We start from the raw sequence: 23,553 nt of genomic DNA, 5'->3' as shown, positions 1-23,553 counted from the left end.
TATTACAAGGTAACACTTCAAGGACACTAGTGAAGAAGGACTTTGATATCTGTCTGCATTACAACGCAGGATTCAAACTACTTCTTTAGCACAAGCAAAGCATCACAGTTTCATTTATACCCACAGAGAAGTTCCATTTCATGTTTCCCTGCACTGAATAAGCAGTGATAACTGCACTGCTATGTCTATACCATTACAAAGGAAGTCTCAAAGACTTGCTCTTCCCGTGATCCTTCTACCATGGGAGTTCCAGGGGGTATATTGTAGAGACTGACAAACAATCCAAGGGACAGAGCCATGGAGGAATCCTCTTAACTGCTGAGTGATCTCATCTGGCCATCTTGTTGCTCCTCTCAAGATGCATACAAAGAGAGGCAGAAGGCACCCTTGCTCCCTACACATGCACTCTAGCAACAGGCCCATTCAAAAAGCAGCAAAATAGAAAAAAAATCTCTGATGTGGCCCATCAAGTGTGGGTCTCTGATCCATGTGAGGGCCCCGACCCATGGATTGAAGACCAATGCAGCAGCTGGCAGAGACATCCTTAGAATCTAAATACAATAACTAAACAAATACATCCAAGAGGCAAATAAAAGCTCTGGGAGCACAATTGATGTCACATAAATGGCATTGGAGAGGGGTGTAAATCTTTCATTGCTAAAAAAATCACACACACACACCCCGGAGTTGCTAGTAAGCTTGAAAATCTTGGCTTAATTCAAAGTGCTGGTGCTTACCCTTCAAGAGTTTCATGGCCTGGGTCAAACATTTCTAAGACTGCTTCACCCTTATGCTCTTTTAAGATCTTCTACTCAAGCTCTGCTCCAAGTATCCTCACTATGTGCAGTGAAATCCTCAGTTGCTGAAAACAGAACCTTTAGTCTTTTTAAAAGTTACAAGACCCCTTTATTTACAATAGACTTAGTGTCGTGCTTTGCCTTCCTTACCCTGCTGGCCAGGAGGTCCACTGTGATGTCTCCCCTTCAGAAGCATCCCTCAAGCCTCAGAACGAGAGGGAAGGGGGTTGCATCATCTGATTCCTCCCTCTCTCAGCTGGTCAAGCACCCACCACAGCCAGGGTGTGTCAGCTTTTTTCCTCTCCCTGGCCTTCACAGGATAACTGCCTTATATTCCCTCTATCCCATTCATCAACCCCTTCTGATCCTCCTCTCCCACTCAGCCTATCTTCTGATTCAGCGTAACCAGCTGCTGCCTTCCCTTGCCAGACTGCTCCTACTTCTGAGGAGCCTGGCCAAGCCCCGCCAGTCCACACCCTCCCCACCTGGGCTGGTGTCTCCCAACAAGGAGGGCGGAGAAGACGGCTGCACCTCTAGCGCAACATGTCGGGCAGCCTCTTCCTGAGACTGGCTGATTCCCTGGGAGCTCTGCTCTGGCCTCAGGTCGCAGCCCGATGACGTCATCTGTTTGGCCCGAGCTGGCAATGTGGTCTCCCTCGTTGTCCCAGCCCTCGGGTGAGCAACTGGGGTTCTGGCTATGGTGGGGGTCATTGTGAGGCATTCCATGTGCTCTGAAGGTGGAAGGGTCGTTGTCCAGGTAAGCCTGGAGAGAGAGGACTTGGAGGGAGGTAGTCCGGGTGGCGTCCCTACATTTGGACACTTAGATAGCTGTTGTGATAGTCTAAGTTTTATTTTATTTTATATTAAATTATGGCTTTATATTGCTTTATTGAATTTCCAACTAAGGAGGAGATGGCGTTCTGCTCCCACTGAAATCATGGGCCAGAACCATGTTTGTTTGGGGTGGGGGTGAGTGGAAGCATTTCTGAGTAGGCCTACAACTTGCTGCTCTCCAGTGGGCCTGGAGGCTTGATCTGAAAGCACACTGACATCACTGAAGGAAAAATGCTTTTATTTTTCACTTTATGCTGCTGTTGGCAATGCAGCAGGGATCTAATGCAGCACCACATTCCATGGGGGAAGGTTTTGGATTCAGTGAGAGGTAGGCTAAAGGACCCTAGCCCTTGCTAAATCAGAGATCGATGGGAATCTTGAGCTGTTCTGAATGCCCCACTTCCATCCCAATGCCTGAGGTCTCTGATCAGGTGAGAATGACTTTCAGGAGATCTACCTTACCCTGGGAATGAATGTGATGCAGCAGGCAAGCAGTAAGGAAAAAAGCAGTGGACTCACAGAACAGAATGAATTGCAGAAGCAATGTATTTTGCTCTCTACAAAAACTCTGTGCAGCATAACAGACTTGTTCAGCCTTAACTGCTCTTATGGGAGCTCTCAGCCATCTTCATGCAGAGAGCTGAGGTCTGCACCTGCAATATTAGGTGTGCTGCACCCAGGTCTATCCCTATTTGTAAACTGCTCTGAGCCTAGGAAAGGCAGCACCTAAACAGCTTACATAAATGAATTATCAGAGGAAGATGACATTTCGTTACATGATTAACATGATGTCCATTCAAACACTTTGTTGTAATTTTTAATATAATTTTTTTTATTTTCATAATAAACATTTTTTGTATATATTTTTTTATTTTTATTTTATTTTTATTTTTTTACTTTGTTGTAATTTTTAACACTTTCTTCTTACCCTCAGTTTCTGAGTCTGGGCTGCAACTCCATTTGGGTGCATCATTGCTATGAAGATAGGAACATCACCAAGAGGGCTTTCTACTCCTCCAGCAATGCTAATTCCCAAGGAATCTGAAGGGCCCTGTTACAACAAATTTAAGAAAGCAAACAACAAAAAGAAAGTTATATTCTCTCTGTCCAATATTAAACTATCGGAGCTTTTGGGCAAAATCAATATCTGGCTGATGAACCTGGGGACATAAACCAGACTCACAGTGTGTGTTGTGTGTGTTAAGTGCCATGAAGTCACTTCTGACTTAAGGCGACCCTATGAATTCATGTCTTCCAAAACAGCCTAGTATTAACAGCCTTGCTCATGTCTTGCAAACTGAGGGCCATTGCTTCCTTTATAGAGTCAATCCATCTCTTGCTGCATCTTCCACTTTTGCTGCTGCCTTCAACTTTTTCTAGCCTTATTGTCTTTTCCAGTGAGTCTTCTTTATTTGTGTTTTTGGTGGTCCCTGGTATCCATATAACTCTCCTCCAATACCACTAAGCCCCTCTTATCAGAGGGCTCAGTGTGTACAAAATGCAATTAGTGTTTCTCTGCATAACATAGATACTTAAAATCATCTACTGTGTCCAAGATTATTATTCTTAGGTTTAAGGCTATACTCTTCATACTACAACTGCACCTAGTGGGAAACCTAGTTCACAAACCTAAAAGGGATGCTGATCTTACTTCAAATGCTCACAGTCTAAGTGAGACAACTAAAAAGAAAAAAATACAAGACATAAGCGGTGTCATCAACCAGTGTAATAAGCATTTTTAACAATATTGCATCTCTTTTGGTACATTGATGGAAAGAGACATAATTCATTTGATGGTGGAAAATGCCGTCAAGTCACAGCTAGCTTGTGGTAACCCCCTAGGGGTTTCAAGGCAAGAGACGCTTGGAAGTGGTTTGCCATTGCCTGCTTCCATGTGGGCTGAGAGAGTTCTGAGAGAACTGTGACTGGCCCAAGGTCGCCCAGCAGGCTGCATGTGGAGGAGTGGGGAATTGAACCCGGTTCTCCAGAGTAGAGTCTGCCACTCTTAAGCACTACACCATTCTGGCTTTCTGTCCATTCACAAGACAGGAATTCCAAACATATTAACACTGAATATTGTCGAAGGCTTTCACGGTCAGAGTTCATTGGTTCTCGTAGGTTATCTGGGCTGTGTAACAGTGGTCTTTGTATTTTCTTTCCTGACGTTTCGCCAGCAGCTGTGGCCGGCATCTTCAGAGGAGTAAAACTGAAGGACAGTGTCTCATATTAACACTGACATCGCTATAGAAATCATCAGGCAAATGAACTGTTCTTCACAAACATTAAACTTTTAAAAAAAGAGAGAGAGAGCTGGGCCACGTTTCAGTTTTAGATGGTTTCCATTTTCTTTCTCAGTGGCCTAAACTTTTGAAACCATTCGATCAACACCAGAAAAGGAAGAACCACTATAAAAATAAAAACAGCAGCTGCCATTCAAATGCCTTTTTCTTCTGGAAGTTAAAGTGCTACAGCTATATAAAGAAAACCATGCTCCTTCTAGTGTACTGTTACACTAACAATTTGAGATTACAGCATGAAACCAGAGTGTTTAGATTTACTTTTGTTCCACAGAACACAAGGTGGGGAAGGTGATTAATCATTCCTTTTGTTAAAATTAATAATTGAACAATCCCAGTCAATGTTTCTCCTGTTAAAAATATTATTTCAGACAAATAAAAACAAAACCACCCAGACTAAAAAAAAACTCTTAAAAGTAACTTATATAACTGAAATAATGAAGATAGTTTCAGAGGCCTGCAGTAGAACAGCTAGATTTCAAGTCAGGTAGCACCTGAGAAACCAACAAGATTTTCAGGGTATAAGCTTTGACTCTTGAAAGCATATACCCTGGAAATCTTGTTGGTCTCTAAGGTGCTACTGGACTTGAATCTAGCTGAAATAATGAAGTAACTTCAGTAAAAGTTACATAACAAAACTTTCTGAATATCAAGCAAGTAACATCAGTATTAAACATCAGGTGAAGAACATCAGGTGAAGAGGAATAGGATACACTTGCCAGTCTGTATTATGTCAGAAAGTGGTTGCTGCTTCTTGTCCTATCCACTAAGCATCAGTAGACAAGACAAAAGTTTAAATGACAGGAGAGCAGATTTAGATAAAATATGTGAGAATCTTCCTAGCAAGGCCAGCAATCCAGATAGAGAAACTACACAAGAGGCCACGAACAGTGCAAACCTAAACAGAATTATACCCCTCAAAGCCAACTAACTTTAGTTGACCTAGAAGGATGTAATTCTGCCCAGGACTGCACTGGAAATCTCATTCCTTGGACAATCTGAAGGACAAGCTGGGCAGGTGCCCGTTGGAAGTGCTTTCAGTATATGGTATCCCTCTGAGCCTCGTGGCGCAGAGTGGTAAGCTGCAGTTCTGCAGTCCAAGCTCTGCTCACGACCTGAGTTAGATCCCGACAGAAGTTGGTTTCAGGTAGCCGGCTCAAGGTTGACTCAGCCTTCCATCCTTCCGAGGTTGGTAAAATGAGTACCCAGCTTGCTAGGGGTAAAGGGGAGATGACTGGGGAAGGCACTGGCAAACCACCCCGTAAAACAAAGTCTGCCTAGTAAACGTTGGCATGTGATGTCACCCCATGGGTCAAGAATGGCCCAGTGCTTGCACAGGGGACCTTTACCTTACCTTTATCCCATCTTAGGGAAGGAGCTGGCATAGATGATATACAAAGCACAACAATTTTATTTAATTAATAACCACAGAAATTATGTTGAGAATGGGCCTTCTGGAATGTTGAAGATTTTATCATGCACCTGACACAGCAAAATATGAGACTATAGGCAATCATCTACTAAGTGAAAATGTACCATTAAAGTGGGTACAGAAAGTTTAAAAACCAAAAGAAACACACACACAAAGCGTAACTTTTTCACAATTACAAACCAACTAACAATTTCCCAGTCCCAGTGAAGTATATATATGTGCTGCATAGGTCCTCATGTATCAAATGGTAATGTGGGACAGTGCAGTGCTTTATAGCAGTTGAGAGATAAAAGAACTGCTATTGAATCTTTGGTGCCCGCAGAAATGCAAACTACTTCCTTATTCCATTGTAACACAGACTTAAAAAGTCTCAAAAGCTTACTACTGCATAAAGTTGTTTACCAGTCCACATATCTCTCCCACAGCTGAATGTTCCAGGGCAACTGGGTGGCAGGTTGGATGGCCTGACCAATTAATGTTTTTGAAGTGGAGAGGAGGGGGAAAGCACTTTTGTAAAATGGATTAACTATCACAAAATGTACATTGAGAATTTTTGCTATTTTAGAAAATAAATTTACCATATTTAACTGAAATGAAATAATCTAGTGAAGTGCTTTTAAATCATTAGCTTCATCACTAATAAAATCCCTGATTAAAGTCTTTTAATGAACAAACTAGACAGCCAGCATGGCATAGTGGTTAAGATGTCAGACTAAGACCTGAGAAACCCAGGTTCAAATCCACACTCGCGCCATGGAAGCTTGCTGGGTGACCCTGGGCCAGTCGTACACTCTCAGCCCTGACCCTGGATGGTAGACCTCCAAAGAATACCAGGGTCGTGACACGGAGGCAGGCAATGGCAAACCACCTGCGAACATCTCTTGCCTTGAAAGACCCCTATGGGGTCGCCACAAGTCAGCTGGGAATTGACGGGGGGAGGGAATGAACAAACTAGACTGACTGATTTAGGATGTAATCATGCTTCTGTTGCGTAGCCAATATCAAACTGTTTCCCGTTAGAAACTCTGAAAATGCTCATCTTACCTTTTTTATTTCAACTGTCCTTAGTCCTTGTATTTCAGATGCCACTGTTTTTAAAAAAAAGGAAGAATCACATTAGTATGTTTTTTTCATTTCAGTTCTTAATTGTTCGTGTAGATCAAACTATATAATTTCAAAATTAAACAGTCCAGTGGCACCTTGAAGAATTTATAGCAGCAGAGTGGTAAGCTGCAGTACTGCAGTCAAAGCTCTGCTCACATCCTGAGTTCGATCCCGACGGAAGTCGGTTCCAGGTAGCTGGCTCAAGGTTGACTCAGCTTTCCATCCTTCCGAGGTCGGTAAAATGAGTACCCAGCTTGCTGGGGGTAAAATGTAGATGACTGGGGAAGGCAATGGTAAACCACCCCATAAACATAGTATGCCTAGTAAATGTCGGGATGTGATGTCACCCCATGAGTCAGTAATGACCCAGTGCTTACACAAGGGACTACCTTTACCTTTAAGCTTTTGTGAGTCAGAGCTTGCTTCATCAGATGCACTGAAATGTGCATCCTTTAAGAAGATGCTTTTGTATTAAAAGCGACAGCTTTATGCATCAGATGTAGTAAACTCTGACCTGCAAAAGCTTATGCTGGAATAAATTTGCTTAACCTTTTAAGTGGCTACTGGACTCTTGCTAATATTTTCAAGTGCTGGAAAAACATTACAGCAGATTAAAAAATCTTGTAGTAAGATTCTGGACAGTTGGTAATTCTATTTCAAAAATGGATAAGGTCAGTTCTGAAAAGTTCAGTATGATGTCTGTTTCCCTCTGTGTTAACCATGATTTAAGGACATTGGTAAATGTCACAAAAAGAGGATCGTTTGGGCAGCAGGAATTCCTAGACAGCTTAGAAAACACTTAGAAATGGCATTGATAGCCTATTGCATACACACCCATTTTTTGTATTCCACCACAGTGTCTTGCAGTGCAATGCTAAGAAGAGTTATACCCTTCTAAACCCACAGACTTCAATGGATTTAGAAAGCTTTGGGAGTTGCAACTCCTCTTAGGACTGAATTGCTGGCCTACAAGCTTTGCAGGTGCGTTTGAAATTGACCTGGGGTTTGTATTGCTTCAAATGATACTCTTGAAAAGCCACAAATTTCCCCACCCCACCCCAATTTATTTAATAAAACATAGGCACAACTTTTAGTTATAAAATAGCAACTGAAACTTACATAAATTCTTCTTCAGAGTGCTTTCATAACTTTCACATGGGTTGGATCCAGAACCTGGAAAACTGAATGAGGAGAGGCTGCCACTTCCCTCACTGACCTTAAAAGGATGCATAAAGGAGAATTACTCCAAGTCCTTGAGCTTTATTTCAAAGTCATCTACATCTCAAGGATCACCCCAAATGGCATTGCAAAAGAACTTGCCTGCATTTCCAAGCACTGTTATAGCCTTTGGTGTATTAGAACAATAAGACTAAGAACTCAGCAAACTGACTGGTGGAAAAATACTACACACCCATACAAAGAAGTGGCTTAAAAAAACCTAATAAATGAACTTGTAACAGTGAGATAAAGCATTCTTTCCATAACTTGGAGGGCAATCCTAAGCAGATCTACTCAGAAGTAAGTCCCATTTTATGCAATGGAACCAGTGAGAGCCGGTGTGGTGTAATATTTAAGCGTGTCAGTCTAGTAACTGGGAGACCCAGGTTCAAATCCCCACACATGCCGTGGAAGCTCCCTGGGTGACCTTGGGCCAGTCACTATCTCTCACCCTAATCTACCCCTACGCCGTTCAACAAAAAAAAGCCGTTTCGCTGCTTTTTTATGTTTAGCTGGGGCTTTTCGCCCCATTGAAAACAGCGAGGCTGCACCTGCAAAATAGCAGGGCCAGGAACGCTGTTCCTGTTGCCGGCGCAAGTGGCCTAAAGGGAGTAGGAAGCTGCCTAACCGGCGGCTCCTCCCCCTGCCCAGCCCCCAGAATGCCTCCCTGTGCCAGTGCGGCCTCTCTACTCTGTTGCCGGCGCCACAGAGAGGCCGCGCTGGTGGAGTAGAGAGGCACTTGGGCGCGGCACTTGGGCGCCGGCGGAGCCACCTTCCCCGCTGGCATAAGTGCATGTAATCTCGTGATTACACACACTTACGCCGGCGGCGGGGTCAGTCCGCCTCCTAAGAGGTTTTGCCCCCCCCCCTCAGGAATGGGTTGTAAGAGGATGAGCAAGTCAGTCCCCTATACAAATTGACCCAGTAAGCATACAAGCCTCTTATGTGTAGAACTCATTATGCAGGAGGACTGCTGATTGCAAAAGGAGGGGGCTTGTATGCTTACTGGGTCAGTTTGACTCCTAAGCACAGAATTGTCCATGTAGGAGGGCATAGGAAGGATGTGACTGAGAACTGGACCATCCTCTAAATGTTATTTGTGACAGCAAAACTCACACACACAAACATCACTAGACATTTTCATTATTTTGGTCGATGTACCTTGCCTGTTAGCCTTGTCCTGTGGTAAGCATGGCCATTTACTATACAATATCTTTACGGATCCAAGCCATTACAAACATAAACTAGGATAAACCCAACAGGAAAATCAGTATATGAAACAAATGTTTTTAACATGTTCTTGGCCTTGGGTTTTATTCTTTTCTGATAAGGCAGCAGCAAAATCACTGCTGCTGCAAATTCAGTTCCCTTTTATTCACTTATATAATTTAACGGCGCTTGTAATGGTTCCAAATGAAGCCATTGCAAGCAGTTACAAACCTGGCTGCTCTGAGACGTTCTCCTCTCCGAATGGAACGGGCCTGCCTTTATTCTTCCAACTTCTAGTCTGACTGTACCTAATGAGCACTAGAGAGCAGGCATTATTTATAAGACACAGATTCCTTAACCTAGGATCATTAAAGGCATCTGTTAGATAATGGCAAGATTAAGACCTGGTTCAGGCAACCACCAGCCAGTAATTCTGAATGTACTGGATACTGTGTGCATGAATTCTAAAAGCTCAAAGGAAAGTGATGATTTCACTTTCTCCATGTCTGCCAGTTGGGCACATGGACATGGAAAGAAACATCTACAGTAGTAAGTTTGTAGTTAGCTGAATTTCACACTATGAACCACTGGCAGACTGACACCCGGGAGCACTCTGTGGAAGGTGCCAGTGGGCAGAAACTGCGGGGACAGCAGCACTTTGTGCAGGCAAAGATGGCCCCGCAAAAGGGTGTGAGCGTGCGGTGGCCACATCCTTGCGTCTTGTGTGGATGACTGCCCTGTGCAGGTGAAAGCGCTCCAGTCCCTCCCTGTGCACTAGCCAGAGGGTCCTGACACTCTCCCTGTACTTGCGGTCCTGGCAAGGCTGCTGGCGGGCGCGAGGCATCCCCAATGCCGCAGTCGCCAGCAGGTGAAGCCCTTGCGGCCGCTGCACGGTTGCCCCAGATAACAGGGGACACAGGAAGCACAGCAATAGGGCTCCTGCCGGCTCCGCATGAGCTTCTCTGGCAGTCCCGAGAAGGGAGAGTGTGGTGCTTGGGTGCAACTACAGGTCGGGGTGCTGACCCGGGGGTGCAAACTCCTGCAAGACAGTGCCCCATATTCCCACCACAGTGGTCCTTCTTAGTGCCACAACTCCAGATCCCTCCCCACAGCTCCCCTGGTCATCCTCTCCCAGCTGGGGCCCACCCCCGCCCTTCCAGCTCCCAGCTGGGGCCCACCCCTGCCCTTCCAGCCCCCAGAGAGGGACATCTGTTGTGTCTTGAGTGATCCCAGTGTACATACCTCCACTCACAGTGCAATCCTATGCAAAGTCTAAGGCCACTGAAGTCAATGTACTTTGACCAGAGTAACTCTGCATAGATTATACTCTTAACATAACTGTTGTCCTATCCAGAGTATCACAAGCACAATTCCAAGACTGTTTGTTCATCCCCAGCCATGGTGGGGGGACAATTTAACGCACACCCATCACTTAAAAAGACTAACAATGGTTGGCAGAAACAAGAAAACACAGTAGCATTCTTCCGTGTTGGTTGTGCAATAATACTATGAACACTTTTAATGTACGACATGGGAAATCCAAATGTGGTCACGTTAAATGTAACAAAAGAACAAAACGTTCTCCGGTTGAAGAAAATCTCAGTAGTAGTGCTTTGGTGTATCTCTATAACGACCTGAAGTAATGCAACTTGAATGAAGCAAGGGGAGGGAAGGTTCAAGCAACAGAGAATCTAGTTCCATCTCTGAATTAATGCAGTATGGTTTTATCCATAATTCTACTATTACCTTTAACAAAGCAGCAACAGCTTCCTGATTAGCATTTCGAACATCTTCTCCATTCACCATTAATATCTGGTCTCCTTGCATCAATCTCCCATCCAAGTCTGCTATTCCTTCCTTGACAATGTCTGACACAAACACTCCAGTGTCATTTCTGGAAACATAACATTGATGTATATTAAGCATATATCAGTGTATTAATTACATATCTACTTGGTTAAGAATGAGGTTTTTTTAATCTAGTAAAATTGTGCTAGTTCCATGATATTCTAACTCTCTTCTTGATCTTGTAACCACACACACAACCTAACAGGACAGCTTCTCATATGCAGAGGCAAAGGTGACAATACCATAAACAGAATTACTCCATCTTTCAAATATCTGCACCGCCATAAAGGCTAGATTAAGACCAACACTGTGCTGAATGTAATGGGTTGTGTGGTTTAAAAGGCCTTGACAAGCTTGAGTATGTTCACATTTTCAAATCTAAAAAAACAAAATCCTCCTTTTAAGAACCTTGCACTATTCCCAATCCAGGATCAACAACTATGTATTATTTTACATAATAATTTGGTATGGGGAGGGAAGGCAGCATGGTATAGTCTGATCTTGTCAGATCTTGGAAGCTAAGAAAGGTCAGTACTTGTAAGGGAGACCACCAAGGAAGACTCTGTAGAGGAAGGCAATGGTAAACCAACTCTGCTCCTCAATTGCCTTGAAAGCCCCACCAGGGGTCGCCATAAGTCAGCTGCAACTGAACAGCACTTTACACACACACACACAATTTGGTATGGGGTAGCAATGGAAGGAAAATTCTGTGAGGATACTGTGATTGCCTTGCAGTACTTCACCATCAGTTTCTAACAGGCAGTGGTTTTCATACAGCTAGACGAGCATTTCCCCTCTCATTGAACCATAGAAATGCAGCCAGAGAATGAGTAACCCTTTCAGACTATTAGCATTTAAAATATCTTCTTCATTCACCATGAAAACCATTGGGTTGGATCCAAAGGTTCTCTTCTGCCAATGTAACAGCCCTTATGCTAGTGGAAAGGCATTTCTGTTGGCAGAGGAGGGAGAGGTGATGTTTGTTGTTTCCTAGGGTAGGCTTGCACTTCACCCAAACACTGCTAATGCGGGTCTCTAAAGGCCCAGGAACAGAATTTGGGAGAGCTCAATAGGTTGCAGTGGGAGGTGAGAGATTCCCATTCTGCAAGCTTTTCTCAATTTGCAGTATTCTGGATCAATCCGTTTACTTTTAAAAATTATACAATAATAATAGCACCAGAGAAGGGGGAAGGTGTCAAGCTGTAATGCTGCAGGTATTAAATACGGGTTGAGTAGCCCCTAACCGTGCATCCAAAATCCGAACTGACCCAAAATTTGGACCTTTGGAGCTGACATGCAGGCAGATTCCTGCCACCAGGCGTCTCCAAAGTCGAGAGAAGCTGGGTGGCGGGGATCTCACTTTCGCTTCCCAGCCGCAGTCAAACTCCACTAAGGCTTCAAGGAAGTCTTGCTTCTCCAGTCATACAAAAGAAAAAAGATCCTCACTTTTCTTGGAGCCTGTTTGCAACAGAAAAGCTAGCATTTATAGCCTACCCAAATGTAATAACATTTCCTTATCCCTTTTATCATCTCAGTAATCCTGTTTGGTAGCAAATCCTGAAAGGGTAACAATGTTAATAAATGAGAAGTAGTACTGTGGCAATTTATGCCAAATTGATCTATTAATGGGACCACAAAAAGCATCACTGGCAACAAAATCCTCCTCTGATGAATTTCTCTCCGGATTTGGAGCACCCATACTACTAGAAACATTTCCAGGTGTGTGTCTCGTAATGCTGGAATCCAGATTTCATTTGGAGTTATACTTCAGGAATGCATACAATGAAAAAAGTAACTTTAAAAATCCAACCAAAGCTGATATTAGTGATTTTTTGTCACATTTTTAAGTTCCAAGCGCACTTGGATGCAACACAAAAACTGATTTTTAAAACTTATTTTAAATTAGAAACTAAAAGAACAGAAAATAAAAATAGGTTGAAATAATTTTTTATTTTTATGTTGCATTAAAAAGCATAAGAACAAAACAAAAAATAGTTTTTAAAGCCTTGAAGAGTTTTATTTTCATGCTGTTTTTATGGCACTGGAACTCTGTGAAAAGGCAACAAATATATACATTTTCTTTCAAGGAATCCAGTTTTTAAAGCCAGATTTATAAATCTGAAATTCTGTTTTGCACAAAATTCTCTGTTGTCATTGGAAGATAATGAAAGGGGACCCCCCAAAATATAATGGAACCATGGAATAACAAAGGAGAGGAACTGAGAGGATCCACACATCCCTCCTCATATTCCAAGTCCACAAATGGGGCAGCGAATTCCCCTTTGAGGAAGTAGGATTTAAAGCTAGGTCAAAATCCAATTCTTTTCTGCTTTTGATCATGGTGGAGACCTAACATGCACAGATCCAAGGAAAATGATTCTTGTTTTGCCTTCTGGTCTCATGCAATCACATCCTTCGACTCTGGCAGGAACTTAAACGTCAAAGCCATAACACAGGATCAAAAGCTCTATGTACCTACCTTTTCCCAACAATACTTAAACCAAGACCTTTGCCTGGCTTCTTTTGTAGCTCTATGCTAAGCACGTCATACATGTCTTCTTCCTTATACTGAGCTTCGTCCCTGTAAACAGTTAGTTGGACTTTTTGAGGTGTCTGTCTGAGAACATTTATGGCTTCATCATGTGTTGCATTCCTTAGGTCAATTCCATTCACCTGGAATGTAATCAGATGTCAGAACTGGGCACCTTTTCTGAGTTCAAGAGAACAGACAGCATGTATTTAATTCAACCTTCCCCACTCTTCCTCCAACCACTTTAAATATAGAAGAATGCATGCAATTCAAGGATGTATCATATAATATGCAAAGTTATACCTCCAAGATCTGATCACCAGCCCAGAGTCTTCCATCTTTTGATGCTGCACCTTCTTCATACACTTCATGAATAATAATTGCTCCCTGTATTTAAAGCAAAAAAAAACCCCAATGAACATTCATGGAACTTCTGACACATTGCTCCAACTATCCTATAAACAAAACAGAACAGGAATCTTGTGGCACCTTAAAAGAATAACAAAAAAGAGTTCTTGGCATTCCAGCCTAAGTGGGGTTCTTTTCATGTTAGAATTAGCTTGGTATAGTCTAACAATTTTGAAATCATGTTGTTACAAACCAGCAAAGTGTCAGCTCCTCCCACAATGCTCAAGCCAAGACCTGTACGTCCCTTGGAGATATCAATTGTAGTTTCACAGCCTGGGATAATTGGGCAAGTAGCTGGGTCAGAGGCCAATGTGGCTGGAGTTGAGGACCTGCTTGTATCTAAAAACAAATCGAAAAGCAAATTAACAGCCTAGTTAAAAGAATTCACTATACGATACATTTTATGATACTAATTTGAAGGACTGCTGACAACATTAAGAAATATTGTATCCAAGTTATAAACATTTCAGGAGCTTGCCATACTTGTTTTGTAAAAACTGGAGAAGGGAAAAAATAACCTTACTGATACAAGGTAACATTTATATGTGTAGCAGAAAAACATCAGTTACGCTGATTTGCTACAACAAATGCCTTCTCTCTGTCTTCCAAGTTCGGGATGAACCGAAGGCAAAAACCGCGGGAGATTCCCGAAGCCTAACTAAGCAGCTTTGGGGAAACACTGATTAAATTCGGCAAGTTCGGGGGAATCCCCCACGCCTTCCTGCTTCCTTTGATTCAATTGAGTTAAGTTCTTTCTGCTGGCCAGGTCAGAAGTTTAAATCGTAAATTGCCCTCGAGGGGAGCTTTCTTTGTTTCAAAATTGAAACAAAGAAAGCTCCCCTCTAGGGCAATTTACAATTTGAACTTCTGACCTGGCCAGCAGAAAGAACTTAATTCCCCAGTGTCTGTGTTCCTTCCATTTTGCTGCTGCCGCGATTCTAAACTGACCAACCTGCTGAATTGGAATCAGATCTATCCAACTGGATTGTAATTCTCTGACTGCCTGAATCCTGTGGAAGAGAAGAGAAGACATCCACAGTTTGACCCTATTATTTATTTCACTTTATTTGAGGCTTTTCTTTATAACTTTATTCCTGGGGGGGGGAGCAGATTCTGCTGTATTGATTTGGGGCAAGCACCAGGCTTCTGCCTGCCTGGCCCGCTTTATTTGAAAGTTGGTGTTTGGGTTGGTGTTCTGTGATTTCTGGCCTATAGTGCTGTTCCCAGCTTCGGCTTTCTAATTCCTGCTGTGGCTTGGAGTTGGCATAGGCCTAAACGTGGCCTGGCCTGTGTTTCTTTATTTGAAAGTTGGTTTTTGGGTTGGTGTTCTGTGATTTCTGGCCTGTGCTGCTGTTCCCAACTTTGGCTTTCTAATTCCTGCTGTGGCCTGGAGTTTACTGACTGAGTCTCTGTTAAGCTTGGCCTGGCCCTCTGTGCTTTGTATTTTTTTTTTAATTATTATTTGATAAGATTGGTGGGATTCTGCCTGGTTTCTGGCTGGGTGAGGTGACTTCACTGACCAGGGTTTTTTGTTAACAGTCTCAGCTCCATAGACTTCTCAGTGTGGTTGTGTTTGTTGGTTGTTCTGCTTCTAGGTAGCTGCCTTGTTTGTGATGTTGTCTGGTGTTTAACTTTGTGTAAGGCTGCATTAGTTGTTACGTAGGGTAGAAGAAAATGGGCTAGGAAAGTCTGAGGCTATGGTAGTTGTTTTTTCACAGGTCTTGGGCGGGGGGGGGGGGCTTTTTGGAGGTAGCGGCCCCAAATTTTCAAGGTAGCTTGAAGGGACTCTCCTTGCAAGAACCCCCAGGTTTGGTGAGGATTGGGTCAGAGATTCTGCAGTTATGGGGTCTGGAAGGGGGCGACCCCATTTCCTCATTAGAAAGCATTGGAGCCGGCTCCAATGCTTTCTAATCAGGGAAAGGGGTTGCCCCCTTCTGTACCCCATAACTCCAGACCCCCTGACCCAATCGTCACCAAACTTGGGGGTTCTTGCAAGGAGAGTCCCTTCAAGCTACCCTCAAAAAATTTGGGGCCTCTACCTTAAAAAATCCCCTCCAGAGCCGCAGAAAGCCGCGAATGTGTTTAAATGGCAGAATTATTCGGGAATCCCGAATTTAAACCCAAATTCCTACCTATACCAATCTAGGGGAATTCGGGATTTGAGATTTCCCAAATTAAAAAAGGCCATTTAAACCCGAATCCGAATTGAACTGAATTTTTTTTTCAACAGCCCTACAGCATTCCCCTCCAAGCCAAGAACAGGAGTGTTGCGTAGTGTTGTATGTCAGAAGACTGACTGGAGCCCTCAACAGGAGTACTCCTATTAGGAGCTGGGATGCACATTGCAACATTTTATTATGGAACTTGTAATTTTAGAATATGTAGCTCTTCCTAGAAGAGTTTTGACTAATTCAGCATTTGTATTCTTCATTTAATTGTGTTTGTGAGTTCAGAGATAACTGGAAGCTGCTTACTTTTAACTGATTCTGGTTCTGGTGAATCAGAAGTTGGAATGCTTGCTGGTTGTTGGATAAGTCTCTCACCCAAATCAGTGTGGTAAATCGGTGTTTGTGGCTTGGCAGCTGGCTGACTCTCCTCTTCTACTGAATTGATTGTAAGTTTCACAGAGGCCTTCGGTGTCTTCAGTAAACTGATAAACTGATGGGGAAAAAGAGACGGCAAACTGTTCAGTCACAACCAATTTGGATTACACTGGCATGTATCCAATCAACCGCAGACTTCTCAGAACTGAACTTTGCTACTCCGTTCACCCTTGAAATCCTCTGAGACCACCTTCCCAGTTTTGTTCCTGGGAGACAGTAGACCCTTAAGATCAGCACAGAGAGGTGAAGCAGAAGCCCACAGTGGAACTGGGGAATCTTCACCCTCTCTTTGTTAAATGGAAAGAGGTTATATTTTCAGAACTATTGTAGACCTAGAAGAGAGAAGCTTGCAAGTTACGATGAGGGACTGAAAGTTCAGAGGGAAACACAATTGTGCCCACTAGCCACATCCCTGTGTGCGTTTGGTATAACTTGTATACATATATTTGTACACACTTAGATCCTATACATGCAACTGGGTGTCCACATTTGCCAGGGTTTTTAAGCCTATGTATGTACACTCTTGTTTACAGGTTGTACCTGTCATGGACCTACTCTACAGATCCCTGTGTTTCTCTGACTCCAGCCGTGCATTCTATACATGCCCATTCCTCTTGGAAGTGAACCTTGGCTCACAAAAGCTCACACTGAAATAAAAGTTGTTAGTCTTTTAGTATTTAAAACAGACTAACATGGCTGTTGAAGGACCTAGCTAAATACCTAAATATAACACTAAACATCTACATATTTAAGTTCTTTGAAGACCCAGGGATGGATCAGCTGTATATTATATTTACTGCTAACCTTTTCTATAGGATATCCCACAACAACTTCATCATCCACTGCCAGGATCTGATCTCCAATCTTAATTCGGCCATCCTAAAATAAAAATAAAGATGTCAAGATTAGCTTTTGTTCCATCTCCACCTGCACTAGATTTCTCATCATCTTCTTTCCATTGTTCATAAGCCTTACCTTTGCAGCTCCATCATATTCTGTTAAACTTTTGACAACCACGCCATTTATTGTGTCTTCTTCACTGATGGCAATACCTATGCCTTGATCCTAACAAATACCAAACACATCCTCAGTTAGAAAGAACAAACTTAGCAGACCAATGAACACTCTGGATTTTCCATAAATTTACAGTTTTCCACATTACAACAAATACTACACATCAGCAACTTTCCCAAGGCTCTAAAGTTCTTCTAAAGTTTTATCTTGAATCTACATCCGTTTTATCTTGAATCTACATCCTTAAAAGGGTTACTGATTTTACACAATCTAGAAAGTTAAATTTTTGATGCTTCTCTGAATATGGCCTGTATTGGATTCAATTGTCAGTATTCAACAAACAGTATTGGATTCAATTGTCCCTTTCCACTAAGTGACTAATTGCCCTTTGTAGGAAAGAACATTTCTTGATATTACTAGATCAATCCAAACATTAAATCTGATATTGTCGAAGGCTTTCACGGTCAGAGTTCATTGGTTCTTGTAGGTTATCCGGGCTGTGTAACCGTGGTCTTGGAATTTTCTTTCCTGACGTTTCGCCAGCAACTGTGGCAGGCATCTTCAGAGTAGTAACACTGAAGGACAGTGTCTCTCAGTGTCAAGGGTGTAGGAAGAGTAATATATAGTCAGAAAGGGGTTGGGTTTGAGCTGAGTATTGTCCTGCAAAAGTATTGTCCTGTAAGTATCAAGATAATGTGCTAATGAGGGTATGGTATGTTAATATGGAACCATTGTATCCTGAAGTGATCTGTTAATGTGTGTAATCCAAAACTAATCTGTATGGCTATTGTTGAATGTTGTCTTTGTCTGGAGGTTTTTCAGGGCAGGAAGCCAAGCCTTATTCATTCTTAAGAATGAATAAGGCTTGGCTTCCTGCCCTGAAAAACCTCCAGACAAAGACAACATTCAATAATAGCCATACAGATTAGTTTTGGATTACACACATTAACAGATCACTTCAGGATACAATGGTTCCATATTAACATACCATACCCTCATTAGCACATTATCTTGATACTTACAGGACAATACTTTTGCAGGACAATACTCAGCTCAAACCCAACCCCTTTCTGACTATATATTACTCTTCCTACACCCTTGACACTGAGAGACACTGTCCTTCAGTGTTACTACTCTGAAGATGCCTGCCACAGTTGCTGGCGAAACATCAGGAAAGAAAATTCCAAGACCACGGTTACACAGCCCGGATAACCTACAAGAACCAATTAAATCTGATGCTGTTCCAGCTAAACATTAAAGAAAGATTCAGTCAAAAGTGTTTTCACTGTAGATTGTCTTAGGTAGAAAGAAAAGTACGAATATATTATATTTGTTTTGTGCTCCCCAAGAAAACACACCGCTAGGGTCAAGGAAGTTCTGGTTAGGAGAAATGGCACCACGACCACAAGGATACTATCTTTATCTTTGCAAATCAGCCAGGTCCAGTGATGATCCTTTATGGGTTACTCTAACTCTTTGGTTGCCCTGATTTCGTATTTCTCTGTGATGCCTTTAGATGTTCTTCAACCAGCACAGAAGCTGCTTTTCTATCAGCAGCTTTGGCACAGCTCTAAAATGTGCAAATGATACAGACCATATGAACAGGGTCTGTTCACATAGCCTCTTCCTATGCCATTTGTCCTGAATCAGGTCCCACTCATCTGCATGGGTGATTTACACATTGTTTCTACCACAGAGGTGCTCCTCGTGGGTAAGTGGCTCCTATATAGTGGGGAGAACATTTAAAAGGCATCTGTGAGACAAAATATTCATGGCTGCTTGTCAGAGGATATACAATACGCACAGCTACAATTAAGTGGCAATCATATGCAGAGCCATAATTAAGCTGCAAATTGCACAGCCCTTACTACATAATCTGACAATCCCTGTGAATTTCAACATCAGACATTTTAAAATGACATTTGTAGTCTCAGTGCAGATGAAAGAAAACTGAAATTTATGTTCCATTTCACATGAAAGCTTATAAAACCAGAGACAACATCAGTCAAAATCCTACAAGGTTATAATCTCTTAGACTGGTCTCCAGCCCTTCCCCCTCTTTTTTTCTCTCAGTCATTACACAGCTGTTGTCTCCTACTTCCTCTCCCTTATAATGTTCTATGATTGACATTTTCCCCTATGCTTGAAAAAAAATATAGGAACTATTTTCTGCAAATGTGCAAATTAAGTATCTAGAAGAGGGGGTCCTATGAGGACTCATGGGGAAGAGAAATCTCACCTACCTCACAGGTTCCAACTTGTTAATCCTTTTCCTTTCTTCCCCTCACTCCCTCATCATTCTTCTCCATCTTGCCCCCCACTGCCTCTTCCTCCTCCCATGTTGCCTTTCTTCCCCTCACTGTGCCACCACCTCCTCCACTCCCTGTCATAATCTCTGCCCTTTTCCTTCCCAGCCCACCCTTCTGCTGTCGAAAGCTCCTCCCCTCTACCTGCTGTTGACTTTCTCCTCCACAGTCTGAGGGGCAGGTTCAGAATTATATATAAGATATATGAATTTGTATAGATGGCACTGCCACCTTGGGTTTTCCAGAATGTGCAGAATATGGTTAAAAATGACATAGGGTGTGCAATTTTGGGTTAATTTTTAGGAGGAAAAAGGCACTGCCATGTCATACTACTCAAGTCACAAACAAGAAATCTATTTAGAAATAAATGGAGACTGGCACCAACACAGAATATCCATACGGACTTACCTTAGGTAGTTCTATATCCTGAATATTTGTATATAAACTCAAATCTATAGGTAAACTAGAGCACCGAATATTCACTTCATCCTTAAAGAAATAAAATTAAAAATATATAAAAATAAAGACACCGGTTTATGGGAAGACATACTGTGTCCATGTTTAGCATTGTAGAATTACATACTCAATATCTGCTTAAATTCTGCTACAATCCACCTTAATTTTTGTTTAGGCTACTTGCAGCGCAAAGCTATATAGAGTTACTCCTATTTAAGGCACTGAAATCAAGGGGCTTAGACCTGAGCAGCTCTGCGTGGGATTGAAATGTAACAAACAAATCTATATTTCTGTATCCATCCATAAGTGTTAAACATACTATCAAAATAAAAGAATATCCAAATCCGTATTATACCTCTTCAGGTTGAGGTGTTCCACAAGAAGCCTCTACTGATTTCCCAGGACAAACTGCCATCTGATTGACAGCATCTTTGTTTCTACAATATATGAAGCACACACATTTTGAATTTATAGGGTTTGACTCTAGCAAATAGTTTAAACTTTTTGATACTTAAAGTGATAGCTTCCATAAACAAACAAACAAACAAACAAATAAATAAATGTGTACCTATAATGGATACAACAATGAAAATATACAATCTAAGGAAGCTTTTAGGAATGCTACCAACATTGAAAAATGTTTCTATGAAAAACATGCTATTATAATTGCATTTAGATAATACAGATATAAAATGGTGAAGTTAGATATATAAACATTAGGGACTGCTTACCTCACAAATATGAGTTTTACTTTAGAAGGTGCACATTTAATTATTGAAGATGCATTCTGGTGAGTCCTTCCATAGAGAACATGTCCATTTATCTAGATTAATCAGAAGGGCGTAAATAGTGATAATGCTAATTTGAACCAGTTTAATTCATCCAAAATGAGTGTGCCTCCACACAAAATAAATTTGATTTTTCCATATCTACTAATTAAAATTACTTTCCAACCTTTGTGATACACTGTGTCTTTTTTACATTACAATCATTTCCCCCGTCACCAGCTGTTTGTATTCAGCTCTTTCATTGGCCTGGAAATGTCCTTTGTGAGGTTAAAGTAGGCTAGCTGACTTTGGGAACATGATAATCTATTTCCATTACTGATTGATCATCTCATGACCCACTGTTTGTCAAATGAAAAAAAAAGGCATGGAAACAGGTTGCTAATAACAAGGAAAGGTTAAAAAATCAGCTATGTGGCAACAGTCCTCCTTGATACAGTGCATGAGAACTCTAGCAAAATTAGACTGCAGATTGTGTCTCAACAGTGCACTCAAATTCTCAAGGATAACAGCATACTTTCATTAAGATAATCATGAAACTACATTAAAGGCACCTACTTATTTACATATAAAAACACTAATACTTAATATACATAATTGAGTAATCAAAGTGCTTAGCATAAATTTTCTTCATAATCCTTACAACAACTCTGCAAGGTACTGTTGTTATCAGATTGGCATCTGATGCTAAGCAACAGTGATTTGCTTAAGACTACCTAAAAGCATGGGTTTACTTTTGAAAAATATAAAAAGCCAAATCCCACAAGGCCCTTACCCTGACCTTTCCTTCCCAGCTAAAACCCTTTAAAGCAAACAAGACCTATCCTATTATACATGGATGAAAGGCAAAGTTCATTCCTTCGACCTATGCAGTTTGGTTTCTAGTGTGTATCAAATCACGGCCTAATTCTGAAGCAGGAGTTCAAGCCGTTGGCTTTGTCCCTTTCTGTGGTAACTAGCATAGGTAGAGCCTTTCACCCCTTGGGAACCAGAAGGATGATTTTCCTAAATACACTGGCAATTTGAACTTCTTCATTGCTACCCTATCAAACTTTTCATTTCCATTTAAATCTGATTTTCTTATGACTCCCATACTACTTTCCCTGCTTTGCATCATACATAATCGTTGTCTTATGAAGTGCTTTATAATGGTTATTTTGTCACAGGCAAAGCTCAGAAATAATGAATTTCCCAAGGTCACAGTGAACATAACTGAATATTCTTAACATAGGACAAGAAATGAAATCCGTGCCATAACTTTTATTAGGGCAAATCAATTATACAAAATATTGTGCATATTTTTCCGTTCATAGGAACCCTTTGTCAGGCAGATGTTGCAAAATTAAACAGTTAAAGAGTAAAAAGGTAGACTAGGGGACCCCAACGTGCCCATGAGGGCCATGGCACCTGCTGACACCTTTTCTGGTGCCCACCAAATGGTTTTAAGAAGTGGGTGGGACCAGCAAGACTTCTGATGGACTACTGGAGATTTGATTGGCTGTACAGATTTTTTTAAATATTGTTTTGGCAGCAGCTGCCACCACAGCATAAGGATCTACACTGTGTTACTGAAGTTAAGCTATGGCAATCATTTTGTGTCTGGCTCCACCTCTTGCTGCAGCCTTTTTGTGGCAGCTATTTTGTTACTGTGAACACCATGCCGTGTCAAAATTCCAAATGTGCCTACACGCTCAAAAAGGTTGGGGACCCCTGAGGCAGACTCTCATGCCAGCTGTAATAATAATTGATGCTGATGGCACATGCAACTTGTTTAACTGCTGAAGGAATTAGATTCCAGCATTTGTGTTCTGGAAAGAAGGTACATCTGAATTGAGAAAATGAAGTCCAGCTAGATCTAAATGTCACTCAATGGAGACGGAATGGTCAACAGTTTCAAAGACTGCTAATAAATCTAACAGGATCATTAAGGAAGATAAACCCTTGTCTATTTGCAAATAGAGAACATCCTTTAGTGCTACCTGTTTTAAACATTCAAATTGGGTCCATGGGAGTAATTGTGTGGTTAACCCAATTTGACATTCCTACAAGAGAAGAACAAGATCTGCCACACTGGGGAAAACATAGGCACATTTGTATGATAGCAGTTTTACCCACCAGATAAGAGCTGATGGTGTGTGTGTGTGTGCGTGTAACTGAGACTGTGAAATTGCTGGTGTCTGTGTTTGTGCTGCTGAACTGAAGTGCCACCTCAGCATCTCTTTGCAGTTCACAAAACAATGGAGACATCTTTTCATAGATTTCTCATCATAACATCTATTTAAGCCTTCATACTGACAACAAACAACAGAGGGAATATTGTCGAAGGCTTTCACGGTCAGAGTTCATTGGTTCTTGTAGGTTATCCGGGCTGTGTGACAGTGGTCTTGGTATTTTCTTTCCTGACGTTTCGCCAGCAGCTGTGGCAGGCATCTTCAGAGGAGTAACACTGAAGGACAGTTTCTCTCAGTGTCAAGTGTGTAGGAAGAGTAATATATAGTCAGAAAGGGGTGGGTTTGAGCTGAATCATTGTCCTGCAAAAAGTAGGACACTTTTTTGATACTTTTTGCAGGACAATGATTCAGCTCAAACCCACCCCTTTCTGACTATATATTACTCTTCCTACACACTTGACACTGAGAGACACTGTTCTTCAGTGTTACTCCTCTGAAGATGCCTGCCACAGCTGCTGGCAAAACGTCAGGAAAGAAAATA

The 23,553-nt window shown here is 41.8% G+C and overlaps 1 protein-coding gene across 1 annotated transcript in view; it reads right to left on the bottom strand.

The window, feature by feature from the left end:
- LOC130492892 (multiple PDZ domain protein-like) overlaps positions 1-23,553 on the bottom strand; it is a 202,872-nt gene that overhangs the window by 11,738 nt on the left and 167,581 nt on the right. Inside the window, exons 31-44 of the mRNA XM_056866653.1 lie at positions 20,788-20,879; positions 20,412-20,493; positions 20,009-20,089; positions 17,256-17,345; positions 17,085-17,159; positions 16,152-16,335; positions 13,871-14,016; positions 13,573-13,656; positions 13,219-13,412; positions 10,638-10,785; positions 9,123-9,209; positions 7,584-7,680; positions 6,405-6,448; positions 2,560-2,682 (exon numbers count right to left, since the gene is read on the bottom strand). Coding sequence (XP_056722631.1) covers positions 2,560-2,682; positions 6,405-6,448; positions 7,584-7,680; positions 9,123-9,209; positions 10,638-10,785; positions 13,219-13,412; positions 13,573-13,656; positions 13,871-14,016; positions 16,152-16,335; positions 17,085-17,159; positions 17,256-17,345; positions 20,009-20,089; positions 20,412-20,493; positions 20,788-20,879 — 1,527 coding nt within the window. The remainder of the gene's footprint in view (positions 1-2,559; positions 2,683-6,404; positions 6,449-7,583; positions 7,681-9,122; positions 9,210-10,637; positions 10,786-13,218; positions 13,413-13,572; positions 13,657-13,870; positions 14,017-16,151; positions 16,336-17,084; positions 17,160-17,255; positions 17,346-20,008; positions 20,090-20,411; positions 20,494-20,787; positions 20,880-23,553) is intronic.

Source organism: Euleptes europaea, unplaced genomic scaffold (assembly GCF_029931775.1).
Source record: "Euleptes europaea isolate rEulEur1 unplaced genomic scaffold, rEulEur1.hap1 H_1, whole genome shotgun sequence".
Classification (NCBI taxonomy): Eukaryota; Metazoa; Chordata; class Lepidosauria; order Squamata; family Sphaerodactylidae; genus Euleptes; species Euleptes europaea.
Note: the sequence above shows the minus strand (reverse complement) of the source record. Positions and strands in the feature narration are given on the sequence as shown.